General features: G+C 42.0%; 1 protein-coding gene across 2 annotated transcripts in view; it reads left to right on the top strand.

Annotated features, from left to right (window-relative positions):
- Positions 1-2074: 2074 nt before the first annotated feature.
- Positions 2075-18096, top strand: part of nlgn4xa (neuroligin 4 X-linked a) — a 50487-nt gene continuing 34465 nt past the window's right edge. For both annotated transcript variants that reach the window (XM_080519530.1, XM_080519531.1), the window contains exon 1: positions 2075-2210. In XM_080519530.1, the coding sequence (XP_080375656.1) occupies positions 2090-2210 (121 nt within the window). In that variant the 5' untranslated portion in view covers positions 2075-2089. The remainder of the gene's footprint in view (positions 2211-18096) is intronic.

The following is an 18096-nucleotide window of genomic DNA, read 5'->3' as shown; positions in this document are numbered from 1 at the left end:
GTGCAGGGCGCCTGGTCAGCAGGCCGGGGAGTAATGGCTTTGTTCAGCTTTCGGTTCCTGGCAACCCAACGCAGGAGAAGCTGGGCGACGTATGAGGACAGCGCTGATAACTTCTTCTTTTTCTTTTTTTTTTTTTGCATTTTGGAGCGAGGTGAAAGAAATGTCTGCAAACACTATTTGTGAGCTGGTCCTGGTAGACTGCTCCTGGGTAATTTCTGGCTAATGTCAGCAGAAGGATCCACATGGTGGAGATGCTGCCGGCTGACTTACTGATTTCAAGATTTACATTTTGTTTTCTCCTTTCATCCTCTTTCTCACTAAAGGATCCACTCTTAATTTATAATCGCCACCTACGCATGTTCTAATCACCTCGGTTAATCACAACTGGAGAGCTTCACAAACAAGGTATTCATCTGGCCTAATTGCTGTGTTCCCTCTGCGCTACACATGGAAGAAATGGCGGAGGCGGGAGGAGGGGGACAGATGTAGAGATTACAGGGTTAAAACCATGAAATTCTCATCAGCCTGCCGGAAAATGTCAAACCATCCTTCAAATCCTCCTCAGGTGCTGCACGGCTAAAATGACCGTCGGTAAATTAAAGAACAAAAAAAGGTCAAAGGAAACATCTCTGCCGGTTAGACAACAGCAGTGATTCCAGGCAACACTGTAACAAAGAATGTTGGACATGTTTCTGTGAGGACACCGTTATTTCAAAGCACAAAAAGCTCTTTGAACAAAAGCATCACACAGCGTTTCAATTCTTAACCACAAAACAAGCTTGTGTTTTGTTTTGGAAAATGTCATTGAATGCGTGTGTGTGTGTGTGTGTGTGTGGGTGTGTGTGTGTGGGTGTGTGGGTGTGTGTGTGTGTGTCTTTCTCAGCATCAAACTGGAGATTTTATCTTGAAACGTGCTACAAAAGACAGAGATGGGGGATTGACCATTTGGACCTGAAATGGCGTACAAATCAGCGACGGCGATGATTTCAATCAGATGCTTTGCAGCTCCAATGGCAAAACGCATAAACAAAACATTTTCGGGGATGAATGGACGGCACGCGGCTACGACGCTTATTCTTGTGCAGTCGCGTCGCTTCACGTACATCCTAGACTGTGATTCGGCTTGTTTTCATCGTTGATTCTGCACACAGCGGGGATGTGAGTTTGAGATTCATGTCGTACAGTGGAGCTCGCTGTGGACTTATAAGATTGTTGAAATCGCACAGTTTGTAGCCGGCATTAGTCTAGTTTAGGGAGTCTGGTGACTGTGCATGGGTTTAAGGAGTCGTGTTCTTGTGTGAGGAATCCAGAATGAACATACGTCGTAAAAGCTTTCTGCTCTGAAGGTTAACGCTGTTGTATGATGGTGACAGCGTGTGTGTCGGCCCATGTTTGGCTGTAATGTTCTTGCAAATAAAAAAAAAAATAAAAAAAATTGAGGCAACCACATTTCTTCCAGGCGATCTGAGGGGGGCCGCTTCAGGAGCCGCTGTTGTAATTGAAAGTACTGTTTGGTCCTGTTGCACCTTGTGTTTAAACAACTCTTTCTTTCCACAGTAATGCTGCGCACAGCAGCGTTTCACAGTTTAGAAGCTAGATTACATTGCGGGATCCCAGAATCCAGATGCAGTCACCCAAAGGCATTTGTTTATATCTTTGATTTGCATGAAGAGAAACAAATGTGCAGTTAATTGAATTGGCTGGTTCGGTTGTAAGCTCTCTGGGACCCTTCATGGCCTCAGGCGGAAGGATTTTGTGCGTTTACGCTACCTCACTGAAGACATTTCCCTACAAGGGATACGGAAACCATTTCTACCTTTCCTTCCATTGAAATATAAAACTTAACGGCCAAGTTGAAATACAAGCCACTGACTCAAACTACACCTTATTTCTTGCTTAATTGTTTTTTCCCCACATTAGAATGGCAGAATAGCACTACAATAAACACTGTTTGGAGGGAAAATGTTTTTCAGAGCTGTTCCTCTACAGTATTAAGTCACTTACTGCACGAGCTCTGTTTCATGTCGTAACACATATTTTCATTGTTTTTCCCACAGATATCCATGATGAGAATGGATTGAAGCCAGTCATGGTGTACATCCACGGAGGCTCTTACATGGAGGGAACTGGAAACATGATCGACGGCAGCATTCTGGCGAGCTACGGAAACGTCATCGTCATTACAATCAACTATCGACTCGGAGTTCTGGGTGAGTCCGCCGACCTGAACCCAACATGAAAAGACCTGCATGTGTTTGTCGTGGCAGGTTCACACGTCAAGGACGAGTGGAGAGATTGATATGTTCTTAATGTTGATTTGCTGATTGGCTGAAGCTCCTGTCCTATTGTGGCTTTTAATGACCGTCTTCACATCTGACTCTGTTTGTCCATTGCTGCTCTGCAGTGAGAAGATCTTGTTTTTGCTCATCTCAACATCTTGGTAATCACAAACAGCGTGACACTTTTTATATCAACTGCAACTTGCAGCAACTAGATTTCTGTTTGATACGTGCAAGAAATGGGCAATGCAAACTTTTCAAGGCTGTTTTTTTTTTTTATTACATCTTTAAAACTTTAAAGCCTTTCATTAAACCGGACTTAGTGATGTTGTGAATGCGAATGGATTTCTGATATGTGATATTCCTGTCGAGAGATTATATCCCAGAGGAGAGCAGGCAGGTTAATCTGTTGGCGCTTCCACTCTTATACAGATATATTTGATACACTGTTCTCTCTCTTGATTACGTGCATGCTTTGTGGCATTTTTCCGCCTCCAGCTATCATGCATTTTGTTCTTCCCCGTGCCAATCAGCTGCTTATGGCAGTGTAGGAGGTACTCTGCACTTTCTTTCTCTTTATTGCAAATGGTTGTAATTCAGCCTCAAATGACCTCCTTAGCAACAAGATAAGCACATGCAAATTATACTTTTACATTTGTAGCCTTTGAAATTGCTTTAATCATTCAGCAGCATCAAACATTGCGTGCAGGGGAAATAGATCCATTGTGCTGTGCATCTTATTTGTTGCCCTCAAAAAGATGAAAGTGGCTCACACAGGGACTCTTTATCTTTCCTTTGACATAAAGGTTTGGCTTTTGATTTTCTGTTGCACAAAAGCGTTCTTGCAAAAAAGACATTTTTTTTTTTGAGGTTTCAGCCTCTCTATTTTGAAATCCTGACAATCCTGGAGAGATTGCAGCCGTGGCCATTTTCTGTCTGAAAACGTCTCTTCCTCCCTTCAAGTTGATCCAGCGTTTGCTGTGCAAATGATGGGGGCCACATTTCATGTTTCTCTGAGAGTCTGTTTTGCATAAAACACAGCTGTGAACACATCTACCCCTTTATAAAGTCCCACCTTATTAAACAGGCTGCAGCGTCTAATTGGTGACTGCTCACGAGGTTCGTCCCTCAGAGGCAGATCCACAGCGTCTGAGTCAGAGCTGCCATGTTCGCCTCCTGATAGGGGAGATATTTATGAACATGGCTGACGTAAACGAGCGAAGATGCAGTTTGCTTGCTTTTGATCCTGGAAATACTGATGGAAGGCTGGAAATTTGAGAAGCGTGAGCTTGAATAATCTAAACTGCTTCCACTTTATAGGAGGAAATGAATGACATTTTATTTATACAGCACCTTTCAAGAACAGAGAGGACTCAAATAGAACTTTAACAACAATTAGATTAAAGCAAGAGTCTCAAGGTTGATCTTCAATCACTCTTTAGTCCACAGTGTTCAGTTTGAGCGGAAAACAGTTCAAAGGTTTGGGAGCAAAAACTTCAAAAGCTCCGTCTCCTCTTGTCTTCAGTCTGCAAACTCATTCTAGAAGATCTACTGCGGACTGCAAAACTAAAAACCAGCAGGAGAACTTTGACCCTGCAGGACGATGGACAAAAGAATCATCAAAAACAAATCACAGGACATCGTACATAATCATTTCAGCTTTGGAAACAACATGACTGAATCAAACTATTTAGAAGCTGATCCAGACTGGAACATTGAGACTCTGAGATTGTTTAGATCATTGTTCAAGGTCTTGTTTTTTATCTTCAAAGACACATAAAATAAAATGTCATCGGCATAGAAGATATAAGATGAGATCATAAAACTGATCTGATTATCTACACTATCAACAGACCTGCTTCGCCACCTGATAATAAACACATACGTGGTCAGGTTCCAATGAAATATAATATTGCTGACGTAATTTCTTTATATTAATTTCTGTGAACTCTTTATATGAAATAATCAGCTACAATCCTTGCACACTGAATAATCCACTACTAATAATCCACAGCAACCTCTGAACAGAATACTAATCTGAGAGACATCTTTAAGGTTACAGGGGCTTGGATAAAAGACCAAACATCCATTGAAGCTACATTCATTTATCAGGAGAACCAGAAACCATCATGACTGATGTTGAGAAATGAGAATCAACCATAATGTATTTCATTATATATCCAACTCACTGACTGTGAGTTATAAATGGAAGCAGCTGGTTTGCTGTTGATGAAAAGGAGAGAAACTTGTTATGTGAACATGCTGCGCCTCTGGCCATTTGAAATCAAGGTTGCTGTCATTTGTCTCGGAAGGTGTGTCAACTTGCAGGAACGTCTCTTTTTTCCTTCCTGCTATTGCGCCGTCCAGCAATCCTGTGCTGTTATTGACTTCTGCAGTGACGTCGACGTAACAAGGAAAAGACATCTGGACTTGAGCCGACATTTTGTTCATGAGCTGTCATGATACAAATATATCTTCCCTTTATTTCAGGCTGAGGAACATGATCTCTTTTTTAAATTTCTGAATTTAAAATGCTGACTTTTGCCTTCATTCCTATAGGTTGACAGCAGACACAAACTCATTGAAGCTGGAGTTAAATTACATGCACTTGCTGCTTTGCGTTGGTTTTCTGAGTGGGTGTTACATGAGGATCTTTTCGATTTATTTGGTTTTCTTCAATTATTCATTCCACGGCCAAGTTCAAGTTGCCATTCAACAATCAAACATTGATCCAATCGTGCTTGAAGCTGGAAGGTACCATATTCTGCACCAAAATATTTTCCTTAACAATTTATCTGGAAACGGAACATGTCTGGTAGCTCCCACATGTCTCTGTGTTTCATTCAAACTGAGGGTTTAATAACATTCACAGAAAACAAGAGGGTTAAACACAGAAATGGAAGCTTGGACTTCTTGTACTTGTCAGAATTCTAGAATGAATGAGAGTTCTGGAAGTAGTGAGAGTATAATACTCCAGAGCTCAGGAGTCCTCAAGACACAAACATTCGCACCAATGGTAGCGCAGTACCACGGGGAGGGGAATTTGATGTACAACATCTCTATATTCTGAAAAAGAAAATGGAGGCTGAGACTGCTTCTAAAGAGTTAATTTTGTCTTTGTCGTTAAAAAAAAAAAAACAGGTCTGGACTCAGATGTGGCTCCTCTGCTGTTCGCTTGTGGTTCATTGTCTGCTGAAGCGAAGCCACAACAGTGCAGCTCTGTGCACATGCTACCTCTGCTGCTTAACGCCGCTGCTCACCATTTGTTACAGGGCCGGGCTGTCTGCACCAGTCACTATATTTAGTTGCCTGAGAGCCAGGGGGAAAAGGTGTTCTGGAAAAGTGTGCACTGCGGAGAGGGGAAGGAGGGGGGGAAAGACTGATGAGGAGAGAGAGGGAGAATGCAGATGAGGATACAGATAAAGACAACAAAGGGAGGCGCGCCGAACAGAAAGACAAAAGAAAAATCAGACAGGCGGTGTAGAAATGGAGCTCTTATTAGGCTGCAGATTTGGATGGAAAAACACTCTGGTCCTGGAATCACTACGTGTGTGTAGCTCCGACGGAGGAGGCTGTTCCATATTCAGTAATTGACACACAGTAGCTGCACCCTGCGAGTTCAGATTAGATGTTTGTGTCGTGTTCATTTCTGGGGGGAAATCATCTGTGCACAGGAAAGTAATAAAAGTCAAAATTGAAACACAAAACAGCACAAAGCAGTGGGGGACACAGCTGGAATCATTCCTGTCTTTTGCTGGTTTTTCACAATGTTAAAAGTTGGCCTAAGAAATGAACTGTGGATAATCACAGCACGGCTCTGGAATTAAAAGAGTTTTATTACACTGCCTTTAAAGCAGAGTCAGAGTGACCATACCTCTTTTCTTAGTGGGATTTATTCCACTTATATTCCTTGAAATAAGAAGTTCTTCTCATAAAATATCCCAAATTGGCAACCACTGTCTCATTCATGTCTGCCCAGCTCAACATCTTTTCTCTACTAATGCGGTTACCAATCAAGTTTCATTTCAACTCATCAATGAATGTTCTCATCATTGTCCAACTAATTGTCTTTCCTGAATTGACTGTGATTGTCAGTTTAAGTCTGAAACTGAATGTCTGCTTGTGGTTGTCAATGGATTTCCTGATTATAGCTCGACAAACATATTTTCCCACATTATTGAGAACAATTCTCAATAACCCAGATATATTGGGATTATGTGCCAATAGAATATCATTTGAGACTCAACATAATCTAATCAGTGTCACTGTGTATTATCTGCAGCAGTCTGGAACTAAAAAGGCCACAACTGGTAAAAACGTGGTTTTAAAGTTGCTGTATTGGCAAAACAGTCAAACAATAAATTTAGTTTTTATACAATATGCCGTCTTTATTTCAAAGGTTAAACACATTCCGTGGCTCCAGATGAACTTTACTTGGTGAGAACGGTTAAAAACGCTGTATGTCCAGATGTGGTGAAGCATGCATGTTCTGCGAAGGGCGATTGATTGCAGTGAACAGTGTTTTATCAGCAAGCTGATTAAGCTGCGGCGGGTGTGTTTGGAGTTTGTCTGCTCAGCAGACACTTGTCATTAGAGAGGACAGAGTGCCATCGAGCCAGAGCAGCTGATTATTCACGGGATGACGGATCTACCCTGATAATTACCATGAGAAAACTTTACAGGGGAAACACAGATTGAGGCTGGTGTACAATTACCGTACATGCATTTTTCTTGAAAGACAGGCTTTGAGACTGGTAGGGTCAATATGGATCCAATTAAAGACGCTTCCTTATTCTTCCAATAACATCATGTGCTCGTGTGGGTGAAGAAGCTGGTGTCAAATCACACAATAAACTTACTAAAGAATAAAGCAGAAGCTCAATCTATTGATTATTTTTTTTAACCATCATTTTAACAGATCGCTCACCAAACGTAACACCAACTTGAAGACATGCTGGTTATCCAGAGGACCATGCGGTGGACTAATAGGCCACAATGGCCCTGCTAACATCTTGTAGAGCTGCTCCATCCACATTATTTCTCCATTCCCGCTAATCAGGACGCAGGGCAGTTTTTTACTCACCTCAAGCCTCCAGGTGACCACTGCTTTTTCCACAAGGGCTTATATTAAAATCTACCGTCATTATTTCCAATTGTACTTTGCTCTGAATGAAGCACAAATCCGAATTACTTAGAGAAAAGCAGAAAAAAGAGCAACATACGAAACGGAACAGGAGGCAGGCATACATTGTGTGATAGAAAAGAGACGTGATGAAAGGGCAATGCTTAGCTAAATCGCCACCTTGTAGAATAAAAATGGGTTTCTGCAGCTCTCTGTTAGCGTCCAGCAGGCTGATTGGAACGCGGTGTGAGAATTCATCACACTGTCATCGCCCTCACACACACGCTGCTGGACAGCTGTCGGTGGCTGTATCACTTACACTGTTTCTCTCAGCTCGTTGTCAGACGGTTCGTTCAAAGGTACAACTACCGCTGCATGCAGCACACACAGACAGTGATACCGCCAGGGAACAAAAAGCAGCTTGTTTTCACTCTTCATTCACAGTGCATGGACACATCGGATTAAAAATGTCCACAAAAAAGAGGTGCATTATTTTTGGTACAAGAACAGGCTATTACCAGAATAGAAATGGCTTTAGAATGTGTTAAATAGCCAAAACGGCTTGATATTAAAAAGCAGGATGAACTTTCTAAATATGAAGTAGGAAATCCAATGTTAAAAACAGAGATTCTGTTAACCTCATCACTAATTAGTTAAGTACAAAGCATATAGTAGTTCTTTTTTTACATGTTCATATTTATATTCTCACTTGGCCAAATTAATTTGAATAGACGTGTATTTTTAGTCGGGGGCTTATGAGTGCAGCACCTTTCAATTCAATATATTTGAGTTTATTTTAGTTCCGCCTGACAGGTTTTTCCACCTGTTTCCTGTGTTGTGCTCAGTCATTGTGCATCTTATTCTGTCTACAAATTAATCTACCTTCTCTGAGATATAAGTGCACAGTTTACTCAAATCAAATTCTCACTCTATACGCAGCATTGGAGTTAATTATTGGATTGTGAATGGAGCCGAGCCCCCCCCCCCCCCCCCCCGCAGCTTTACAGAGATCCACAGTGAGTTTCAGCTCCATGTCTGACTGCCCGGCTACTGTTTTATCGTACCTTCAAACAGGGTGTACGCACATCTGAAGAGTTGTTCCCTGCTGCCATCTTTCCTGCTTTTCACACGATGAGTCTAATTTACGAGATAGCATGTTGAACTGCATGCTCCAGCAAATCCACAGCTTCTTTACTTTCTTCTGCGCTTGGTATCCGACACAGCTGGTTATGTTCTCCATACAATGTTAGGCTGGACCTCTGAAGCTCCACAAGCACAAAATGAAGTGTGACGTCATGGAATTGAACACGTTGAACAAAGATACCGAAGAAAACATCAGGAAAGTGAAACAAGTGAGTTGAAAAGAAAGAGAAAATTGACAAATAGAAGTGGTGGTGGGCCAGCTGAGGAAACGTCACAACAATAACAGCAGCATCTTGGATACATTTGTACCTCCTTTCCAAAGTAGTTTAAAAAGCAACCAAATGTTTACGGATGATTTGAACCACATTATGAGTTGCACATCAATATATTAGTGAAAAATCCCAGTCCCAGTGAGGCCTGTAATGAGCATCATTATTTAAAGTTCTCCAAGCATAGCTTTACAAATACTGGTGATCCTTGATTTGTTATTTGCTATTAATATTGTTTAAGAGCTGCGAAATGAAACACATTCTAAAAGCTCCAATCATTGCTGGAAACTCTCTTGTTGATTTGTCGGCGTTTAAAACACAAGTATTGATTCATTAAATCCAGAAAAACCAAGTGAACATTATTATTTCCTGTAATTAGTGCCAAATGTCATAGCGAACTACATGAGTGAATGTCTGCAAACTGTAGAAGCCCCTGAGTTAGCATGTCACTGTCATCATTATTTCCATGTCTTCGCCTGGCTGCAGCTGGACACTGAAGGCGAGTTTTCGTGGTGTATCTCCGTCTGTCTCGTCCTCGTTAACATGATAACGCCCAAATCCCCCTGCAGGAGGTTCTCCACGTTTGGCACTCGCGTTGTGTCAATCAAACAAGAAGTTATTCCTCTTTATTGCCAGAAGGTGAATTTCAAAGTCATTATATGGAGTATTTTAGATTGGTCTTCATGGCTACAACCACACTGGTGGGCTTCTCGTTATTAATGTTACCGAACGGAGACCTTCGACGGAGAAGCCTGCTCATTTGAGGTTGGAGCTTCAGACTAACAGCCGATGGAGAGCAGAGCGGGCGTCACTGCAGGAAACTGAGGCAACGGTTTCCACAGAACCTCGATAGCTGGACCAGAGAAGGTCTGAGACGTCTCCACTTCTGCTGGAGCAACAACAACATGCTGCACGCATCCACCTTGGGTGGAACATTTACATGTATTCAGAAATGTTAACAGTTTGTAATTCCGTGTATAAAAATAAATAGATTTTTTTTCAGAAACACAGGATTTGAATATGAACTTTATAAAAGAAGGGGTCGTCTTGTATTTGGACCGACGTGGCAAATAAAGATCGTACACATGCGACATTCTGTTTAAATACAGACTCATGAGTATTATTAGTCAGATGAAATGTGAGATGGGCATTCAGACTGAGTGTGCATTGAAATATTTTGGATATGGACCTGATTTAATACCCGATTTGAAAATGTGGGTCGGATTTGAAAAGATGGGATTGGTTTTAGCCCGAATTAGAGATGCCCAGTATGTAAGATTTGAGTCTGCAGTTGTTGGATGTAATTTCTCTCGCTGTCACAGGTTTTATCCACACTGTAGCTGCAGCGGGTCATCAGTGGCGCAGACTTTGTCTCCAGCAGTGGGGGGTGCTGCTGTGGCGGGGGGGCGAATGAGGTCTCTTGGATAACACTGAGCGCCATCTGCTTTCAGGAAGCAGTCACATGACGACGGTGAGCTTTCTTACGCTGCAGTGCGATCTGTCAGCGGCACATGGCACTCAACACTCCCTCTGCTCCTGAACCCCCCCCAGCGGCCCCCCCCGGGGCAAGACGTGACAGGATGAGTGACGGCTGCCTGATGGGCACGTGTTGCTGCTTGGCCTCCTATCTATATATGTTTTCTATGAGGACCCTTGGGAATAAAATGCATGGAATCATTTTTCCATATAGACTTGTGAAATTACACTTTGTATTAATGCTGAGATGTGAAAAAGAAACTACTACTGGTAATAGCAAAATGACATCGGTGCTCAGAGCGACTGGGAAACTGTCATAACTCCCAGTCCATATTCTCCTGGGATTGGCAGTTTTCTTTTGACGGTCACCGTATTAACAATCCCACTTGATTGTCTGTCCACTCGAATGTTCCTGTACCCCCATTGTTAATGCTTATGGCACTAACTTGTGACCCAGCATGCCAACTACATTGTTTTCAGTTTTCCTGCAACATCATTTTCAAAATGTTGTCGTGTAAATGCTAAAATTGTCTCAAAGGAAAACACAGAAACAATGCTTTAAAAGTTATCATAGAAACATGGCCTAAAGTTGCCTGTTTTAATGTTTGCAGACACAAAAAGAGTATTATAGTACCGTCTGCCCAATAAATCAATAAATAAGAGAACTTTGGTAAAATAACTGCGCCTCCACTTCAGTGTTGTCTTTATCCGGTTCTATTATTTTCATTATATCAAGTAATAAAAATGTTTCTTTAATAAGATATTAGTTTTCACCTCCACTTATTCCATTTTGAATCAGTTGATTTTTTTAAAGAATAATCTCAGACTGTCTGGTTTTATAGAAACTCTCTCCTGGCGCTGGTGTGCTGAAATACTCAGAGTTACTTTTCTGGAGTATTTGCTGCTGCTCACTGTGGATGAGTCAGTGACCTTGAGGGAAATCGCTCACAAATGAAACAGACGTGAAGCAGCTCGGAGAGAGAAGATGTCAAACCGCCGCTCGCCAATCAGCTGGAAGAACCTGCACTCCGCCAAACCAAAGGGATTATTAAAGAGAAAAGACATCACTGAAAAAACAAGTGTGTCTATTCAATAACGTGCCTCAAAGCTGTGAATGGAGATTACGTTTTGTTTTTTTTGTTTTTTTAAGAACGCACCTGGAGACGGCTTTACATTCTGGCTGAAAGAGACTGACAGAAAAACAATAGAAATCCTTCAAAATAAGAAAAGAAAGGATCAGAACAGGAACTGTGCGTTTTATAGATTTGAAGGCGACAATTATCCCATCCCAATTAGGAGGCGATAGTGAAGGTTAAATCATAACATTATGACAGCTGACTGGACAAATACCCATCTAATAGCACTGAGTGTCTGACAATTGAAAAATGTCAACATCTAAAGGCCTGAGCCAGAGTTTAATGATATTTCAATCACATTTCAAGTCAGACTACTTTAGTATGTGTATTTATAGTTCAAAAATATCCTGTGTCATAACTACATGTCTACCATTGTCACAAACTCAAACTGGGAAAACGTGCTGTAAATTCAACGAGCTCTGTTGATTTTAATTGGATGAAAATTTATTTCTCAACAGAAGTGAATCAATGGAAAAAAAAAAGCGGGTCGTCACCCAAGATGGCGGCGAGGCTGAAACACTTCCACAGTTAATGAGGAGTCTTATTTATGCTACATTTGATACTTTCATATATATATGACTCGACTTGTGACTTGTGTGTGTCTGAACAGGAAAAAAAAGATCATCAATAAGAAACATTCACATTGAAAGAAACAAAAACAGCACAAGAATAAATCTCAGAGACATTAAGTTCTTGTATCTATCCCACATCATCTGGTTATTGTGCCTGATCCTCTGATATCGTGCAGCTTGAGTCTTGAATTGAATCCATGACCTCAACCGCCCACATTAATCCTAATTTTCAAATATTTCCTCCTTTGGTTGCTCATTGTTCTGGGTCTGTGTGACCTCTATAAACCCCGAGGGCCTCCACTTCCTCCTCCTTCATGACCTCCCTACAAGGACAGTTGTGGCTGGGAGGCGGTCAGGACCACTCCAAAATCCACACCCACCTCCAACGGCCCCCGTCGGAGAGTGATGGCGGAGGAAAGCGCCGTGGCGGTGGTCATTCCAGCACAGCGGTCAGCGGCGGTGAGTCAGAGAGTGAGGTGATGTCTTCTGACGTGACACAGAAAGGCAGGGAGGGCTTCATCTGCAGTCCAGATACCGCTGCAAGAAACAAAGAGACAAAACACCCCGTGAAGCACACATGACGAGGGGCGAGGGAGGCGAGGGGCGAGGGAGAAGGGGGGGGGGGGGTGAGACCAAGTCATCTGTCGCTTTGGCAAAACAGTCATTTACATGACAAATGGCACTCTGTGTGTGCTTTTGACAAAGTGTGTGCGCCTTGGTCCTTTCCATCAGCAGGACGCTGCTCTGACATCAGCCCGTCTGCTGTTCTCCATCAGGTTATTGGCTGAGATAAACACATCAACAGGAAGATATCTGAATTGGGGAACATTGATCTTTTGTTTCGGGTCAGGCTGAGCTGAAGGCAAAACCAAACGCGACCAGCCTGAGACTGGCAGCTCACGCCGTATCATCACAATGCTCTTTGTTGCGAGTGATTATGGACAGCGTTAAGCGAGTGGCGGTACTTCGCTTCAATATTGTTTGAAAATTTGAAACTGATTTATCATGCATCCAAGTATAAGCATTACGTCCATCCATGGCACAACGGGAGCAGACGGCCTCAGAGTTATTTCCCCTCCTTTGCCATTTTCTCTTCAATATTTCATGTTGTTTCTGAACACATTCTCAGTGCAAAGTCACCGACTGGCATTGTGTTGCAGGCTCCACACGTCATCGTAGAGTCTGTGGTGTTTAATACAAACGGTTCTATCTTAATGTGAGTGGTGAAAGAAAAAAAAGACTGTCGTGCTCGAAAATATATATCATTGATTGCTTTTTAGTTCAGGGTGGAGGTACTCTTCTGTGGTCAATGTAAATGTGTCTTAGGGGAGGTGGTCATCTCTTTACCCTCAGCATCACCTGCAGGTCTATTTTCCCTTCTGAACTGCAGCTCTACCAGCGTCAGTCACATTTCTCCAGTATTGTGATTTCTTTGTAATGTTGGATCATCAACAAAAACTGGTAGGAGTTGATACCAGCGCTGATATGACAGAAGACTCCCTCTCTTACTTTTATAACTTGTTGAATGGTTCCTTATATAACCCAAGCGTCCGTGTTTTCCAACCAAACCTGGCTTTTAAAGGTCAGCATTGTCACAGGCCTTTGCTCAGCCTTCATTGTGATTCCAAACGGAAAGCGCGCTGCATTGATATTCATGTTGATGTGGTCCATTCTCTCCCAGCTCGGCTGTTTGCAATAACCGCGAGGGGTGGGGGAGAAAATAACTAAATGTTGCTCGGAGGAGTCGTTGTTCGGCGAGGAAACGTTACAGTTTCAATTTTAGTAGCTGTGGGAGCTTCTCTCCGTACAGACTGCCAGATACGCAATGCAACAGATGCATTGTGGGGATTGAAGAGGATGGAAAAAGCCCAGATGGTTTTTCTGCCCATGCAGGATGCTGGCCTTAACCTACCGGCTAATAACAGCCGAAAGTCTCCACGTCCTGTCCTGTTTTCTCTGTGAACGTGTTAGATGAGTGATAAAGGAAGCTTAGAAAAGGGCCAGATAATTGCACGCCGCAAATTAATTCTGGTGGCATGGCAGCCTGGCTTCGAAGTGAAAAGCAGCAGGTCTGCAGGATAATGAAAGAGTCCAGCAAATAGCTCATCCAAATGCACACTTTGTCAAAGCTAAATAGAAAAAAAAAAAATATCCATGAAACTTTGAAATCAGAAGCGGCTAAGTGGAGCAGAATGACAGCGAAGATAGTGGCATTAGCTTTTAATCTGTGACGGCCATGTGTCAGGGGCTTGATTTGTTATTGTGGAGCTTAAAGAGCGGGTGTCTTCATTGGCTGAGCAGATACAGTCTCTCATCGGACATCAACACGGCCCATTTCCCCTCCCTGGAGGATGTGAGTCACTTCCTGTGACCCTCGTCACATTGGAGCTCAATCACAGAGCTCCAATGAGGAATTTGAGATTTTTCATATGTAATTTCCTGGAAATGGATTGCATTTGCCGACATAATGGCAGAGTGCTTTACTGCAGTTTATCAGGAAGTGCCTGTCATAGCTCAATAAAACAGGTCGGTTGAATTTGCGTATTGAAAAACACAAATGGGACATTTTTGAACGGCACTCATTATGTGATGATTTTGCCTTTTTATAACCGCATATTGTCATATATTTGAAAAGTTTGCACACAGCCAGTGAATGCAGTGACTCATTTAGTTTTAGGGAAAGAAAACACATTGTTGGTGTTTGACATAGATTGGTTATGTAAGATTTGTCTTTCTTTTCTTTTTTTTTCACGACACACTTGTGCAGGAAACAATCATCAAGGTCAGTGGTTTGCCATCCGGTTTTTCCTCGTAAACTCAGATCCCCCCCCACTCAGAATATTAAATGAACAAAATAAAGCTCAATCTGAGCAGCATCACAAGTCATAAAATGAGGTCAATGATTTATTTTCCAGCAGGTTTGTGCACTTTGTTTTTTTTGTTTTGTTTTTTCTCAACGCAGACTGAAACATTCCTGTGAACCGTGACGATCAGTTTTATGTATAATTAAACCTTAACGACTCCACCGTCGCTGCATAAAGCACATTTATTTAGCACGTTTGGAAGGTGCATACTAATCCACTGCAGCCAAGGATTGTGTCATCAGATCAGGGATTTTTTTCTTTTTCTCACATTAAAACTACACGTGGTGTCCAGAATCGAAGCATCATCAGATTCCTGTCTCCTCCTGCTGTAAGCAGCCTTCGTCCGCAGGTGTTTGATCTGTCACCGTTCCTGCATGTGTACCTTCAGATGCGCCGGATTAATAATTTATTCCGAGAGCTGGTTTGTCTGAACAGTTTAAGATGCTATGGAGCCGGGGCCCTGCGATCTGTATGACAGCCGAGGTGAAGTGCGGCGGCGACAGCTGACTGGCTGCCCGGCTTTGTTCTCCACGGCTCAAAGGTGTGAATACGCCGCCGTCGTGGTGACGGCTGAAGAACGGGACGCCGGCGTGCCTTCATCCAGCTGCTGCACACACTTAGTGCCTCAAAGACGGAGCCTCTTCAGCTGCCGTCAGAGAAGATTACTGGAGTCCTCTTATCTACAGGTTGTCATGTTCTGCATGGAAGGAGGGCGGAAACACAAGACGACATGAGGAGGGGGGATTCCTTCTCATCGGCGTTATAGTCGAAACTATTTAATAAATGAGAAAATGTAACAAATCAAGCTCTCTTGTCATTGTGTGTAACCTGTGAGCAAGTTACGATTGATTGATGGTGGAGACGTAAGGTTTCATTCAAGAAACTGTTGTTTTTTTTCTCCGTTTCCATGGAGACGGAGCATTTTTAATAAGTTGTGTTTTCAGTGGCTCTGAGCACTCCCAAAACAAAAGGAAAGTTCTGCGTTTTCACTTGGTAAATTTCACCACTTTCCACAAAATAAAATTCATCAGGAGCTGCGAATTAGAGTTAAACTTTAAAATGAAGACAATGCAGCTCATGAAAGTGTTTTTTTTTGCTTCTTTGTTTGTTTGTTTGTTTGTTTGTTGTGATACACACTGGGAAAAAAAGGGTACTCCAAAAATAAGTGAAAAATATTTTTTGATATACACAATAATCTGCCAATGGAACCAGTGAATATTCTTTTGATAAGATTTCTTGAAATAAGACAAATGATATATTTAAGCCTGGAGGATTATCATCATACATTTGTGGTGCAGATTCTTTTCATCCTCTTCATTTTAACTCATTGTCAGTTCCATAATTATGATACTATTTCAGACTTAAGTCCACCACCTACTTGAAATAAGATTAGAAATGTGCATTTTGTGACACAATATATTGCATTTCTTTCATTCCTGACTAGTATTAGGCAATACTCATTTGTTGCCATAATAACTCTCCAATCTGTCATCATTTCAAGGGCATTTACCTTCTATAAGCTCTACAAAAATACTACTTGATGTTCAAGACATTCGCCTGCTGCTTATAGGACAGAACAATTCCTGCTTTAAACCAACAGATTCATTCATACAGCCAAAATTCCCAAACTGCATAATTTAAGGAATTTCTTATCGACAATTTAGAGCAGCTATTTTAAATACAGTTTATCTGTTTGGAGGCTTTTTGCTTGTCTTTTCCTTTTGACCTTTTCCAGTGCTTTAAACTACGAGAGGGCTCATGATGCAGAAGTGAAGCCTGATATAACCTGCAGCCAGCAGGTGAAGACAATCACACACAGGTGAAACACGTCAGGGCGGGGAGCTGCAATCAAGAACTTGAAACCAAAGAAAGCATGACGCTTCAAAATACCACTGGAAACATACAAGAGAGAAAATGTGTGTCAGGTTCATAGATTAACAGATTTGTGTAGAATCTGCATAAACATAAATGGAGTGTTTCCTATTAATATCCCCAACAACAAGTTCTCCTAAAACGGAACCCTGTGGAACTCCATGTTGACGTTTCTCTTTTGCTTTGTAGTGGTTTTAGTGATTTTTTGCTGTTATTGTTTGACTACTTTCAATGATTTTGGCAGCTTGAGTACAATTTCAGCAGATTTTCTTTCCAAGCCATTTTCAGTTTTAATCGCATTTTAATGCATCAGAGGTGATGCTGATTTCCTGTGATAACTAAATTTATACCTCGAAGGAAGAATACAAAGACCCCGTCATCCCATCATTAAACTCCACGTCCTACACACACTGATGAAGACGGGTTAATTTGGGAGAGAAGCGGCAGCCGTGTCTTCGGAACATCAAAGCTGCCTGTTCGGTGGTCGACCGCCTCACTCTCCTCTTCCTATTCGCCCTCAAGTCGTTCAGGACATCACTCTTTAATCAGCTTTGCATCAAGGGAACGCTCTGCCCCGCAGACATCATGCAAATGAGCCCGCTCCCGAAGAGCGCCGGTGGTCCGCCATATTACATAAGATTGGATTTGGGCTGGCTCGAGGCGAGGCCGAGCGGCTCCTTCACAGGAACTCAAATATTACCTCCTAACACTCGGTTCGGTTCTGCAAAACAGTGGGGCTGTTGGTGCGGTTGCCTCTGGAAAGTGATGGTTTCTTTGTCATAACAGGCTGCATTCAGCTCTTTATAATTGCCGTTTAAAAAGAAAAACAACACAAGCATATCGAGCAAGCTAGTCAAAATAATTAACCACTACAAACAGATGCATTGTTTCTTCGACCTTTTTGAGAGCACACAAATAAAAATGTATTCTCACAGCTGTGCATGAAAACATGTTTAGCATCTTTTCATTGCACTAAAATCTTTTTTTTTTTTTACTGTGCCTCACAGAATAAACCAGAAATAGAACAACCACGGAAAGTCGCACTCACTCATATACACTGAATCTTTCTGGATTATTTTACTCCATGTCTTATCATTCCATCAAGTATTTTAAATGGATTGACAGTCTTCTACTCTAAATCTAAATGATACGCTAACAGTGTTCATTTCCCCAACATTAGTGTGGAGAGAAACAGACTTTAGACTTTTCTGCAGATTTGCTAAATAAAGCACAAAATTAGGTCGTCTGTTGCATTCTTGGATCCAACCAAAGTGAAAATACGAGTCAGGAATGGATGACGTGTTCTTTGGACAATTCACCCATTTTGTCCCCGGGGACACAATTACACTTGTTTTTTGAGCCT

The sequence above is a fragment of the Blennius ocellaris genome (genome assembly GCF_963422515.1).
Source record: "Blennius ocellaris genome assembly, chromosome: 24".
Lineage (NCBI taxonomy): Eukaryota > Metazoa > Chordata > Actinopteri > Blenniiformes > Blenniidae > Blennius > Blennius ocellaris.
The sequence above is the reverse complement of the archived record's forward strand: the minus strand, read 5'-3'. Positions and strand labels throughout refer to the sequence as shown.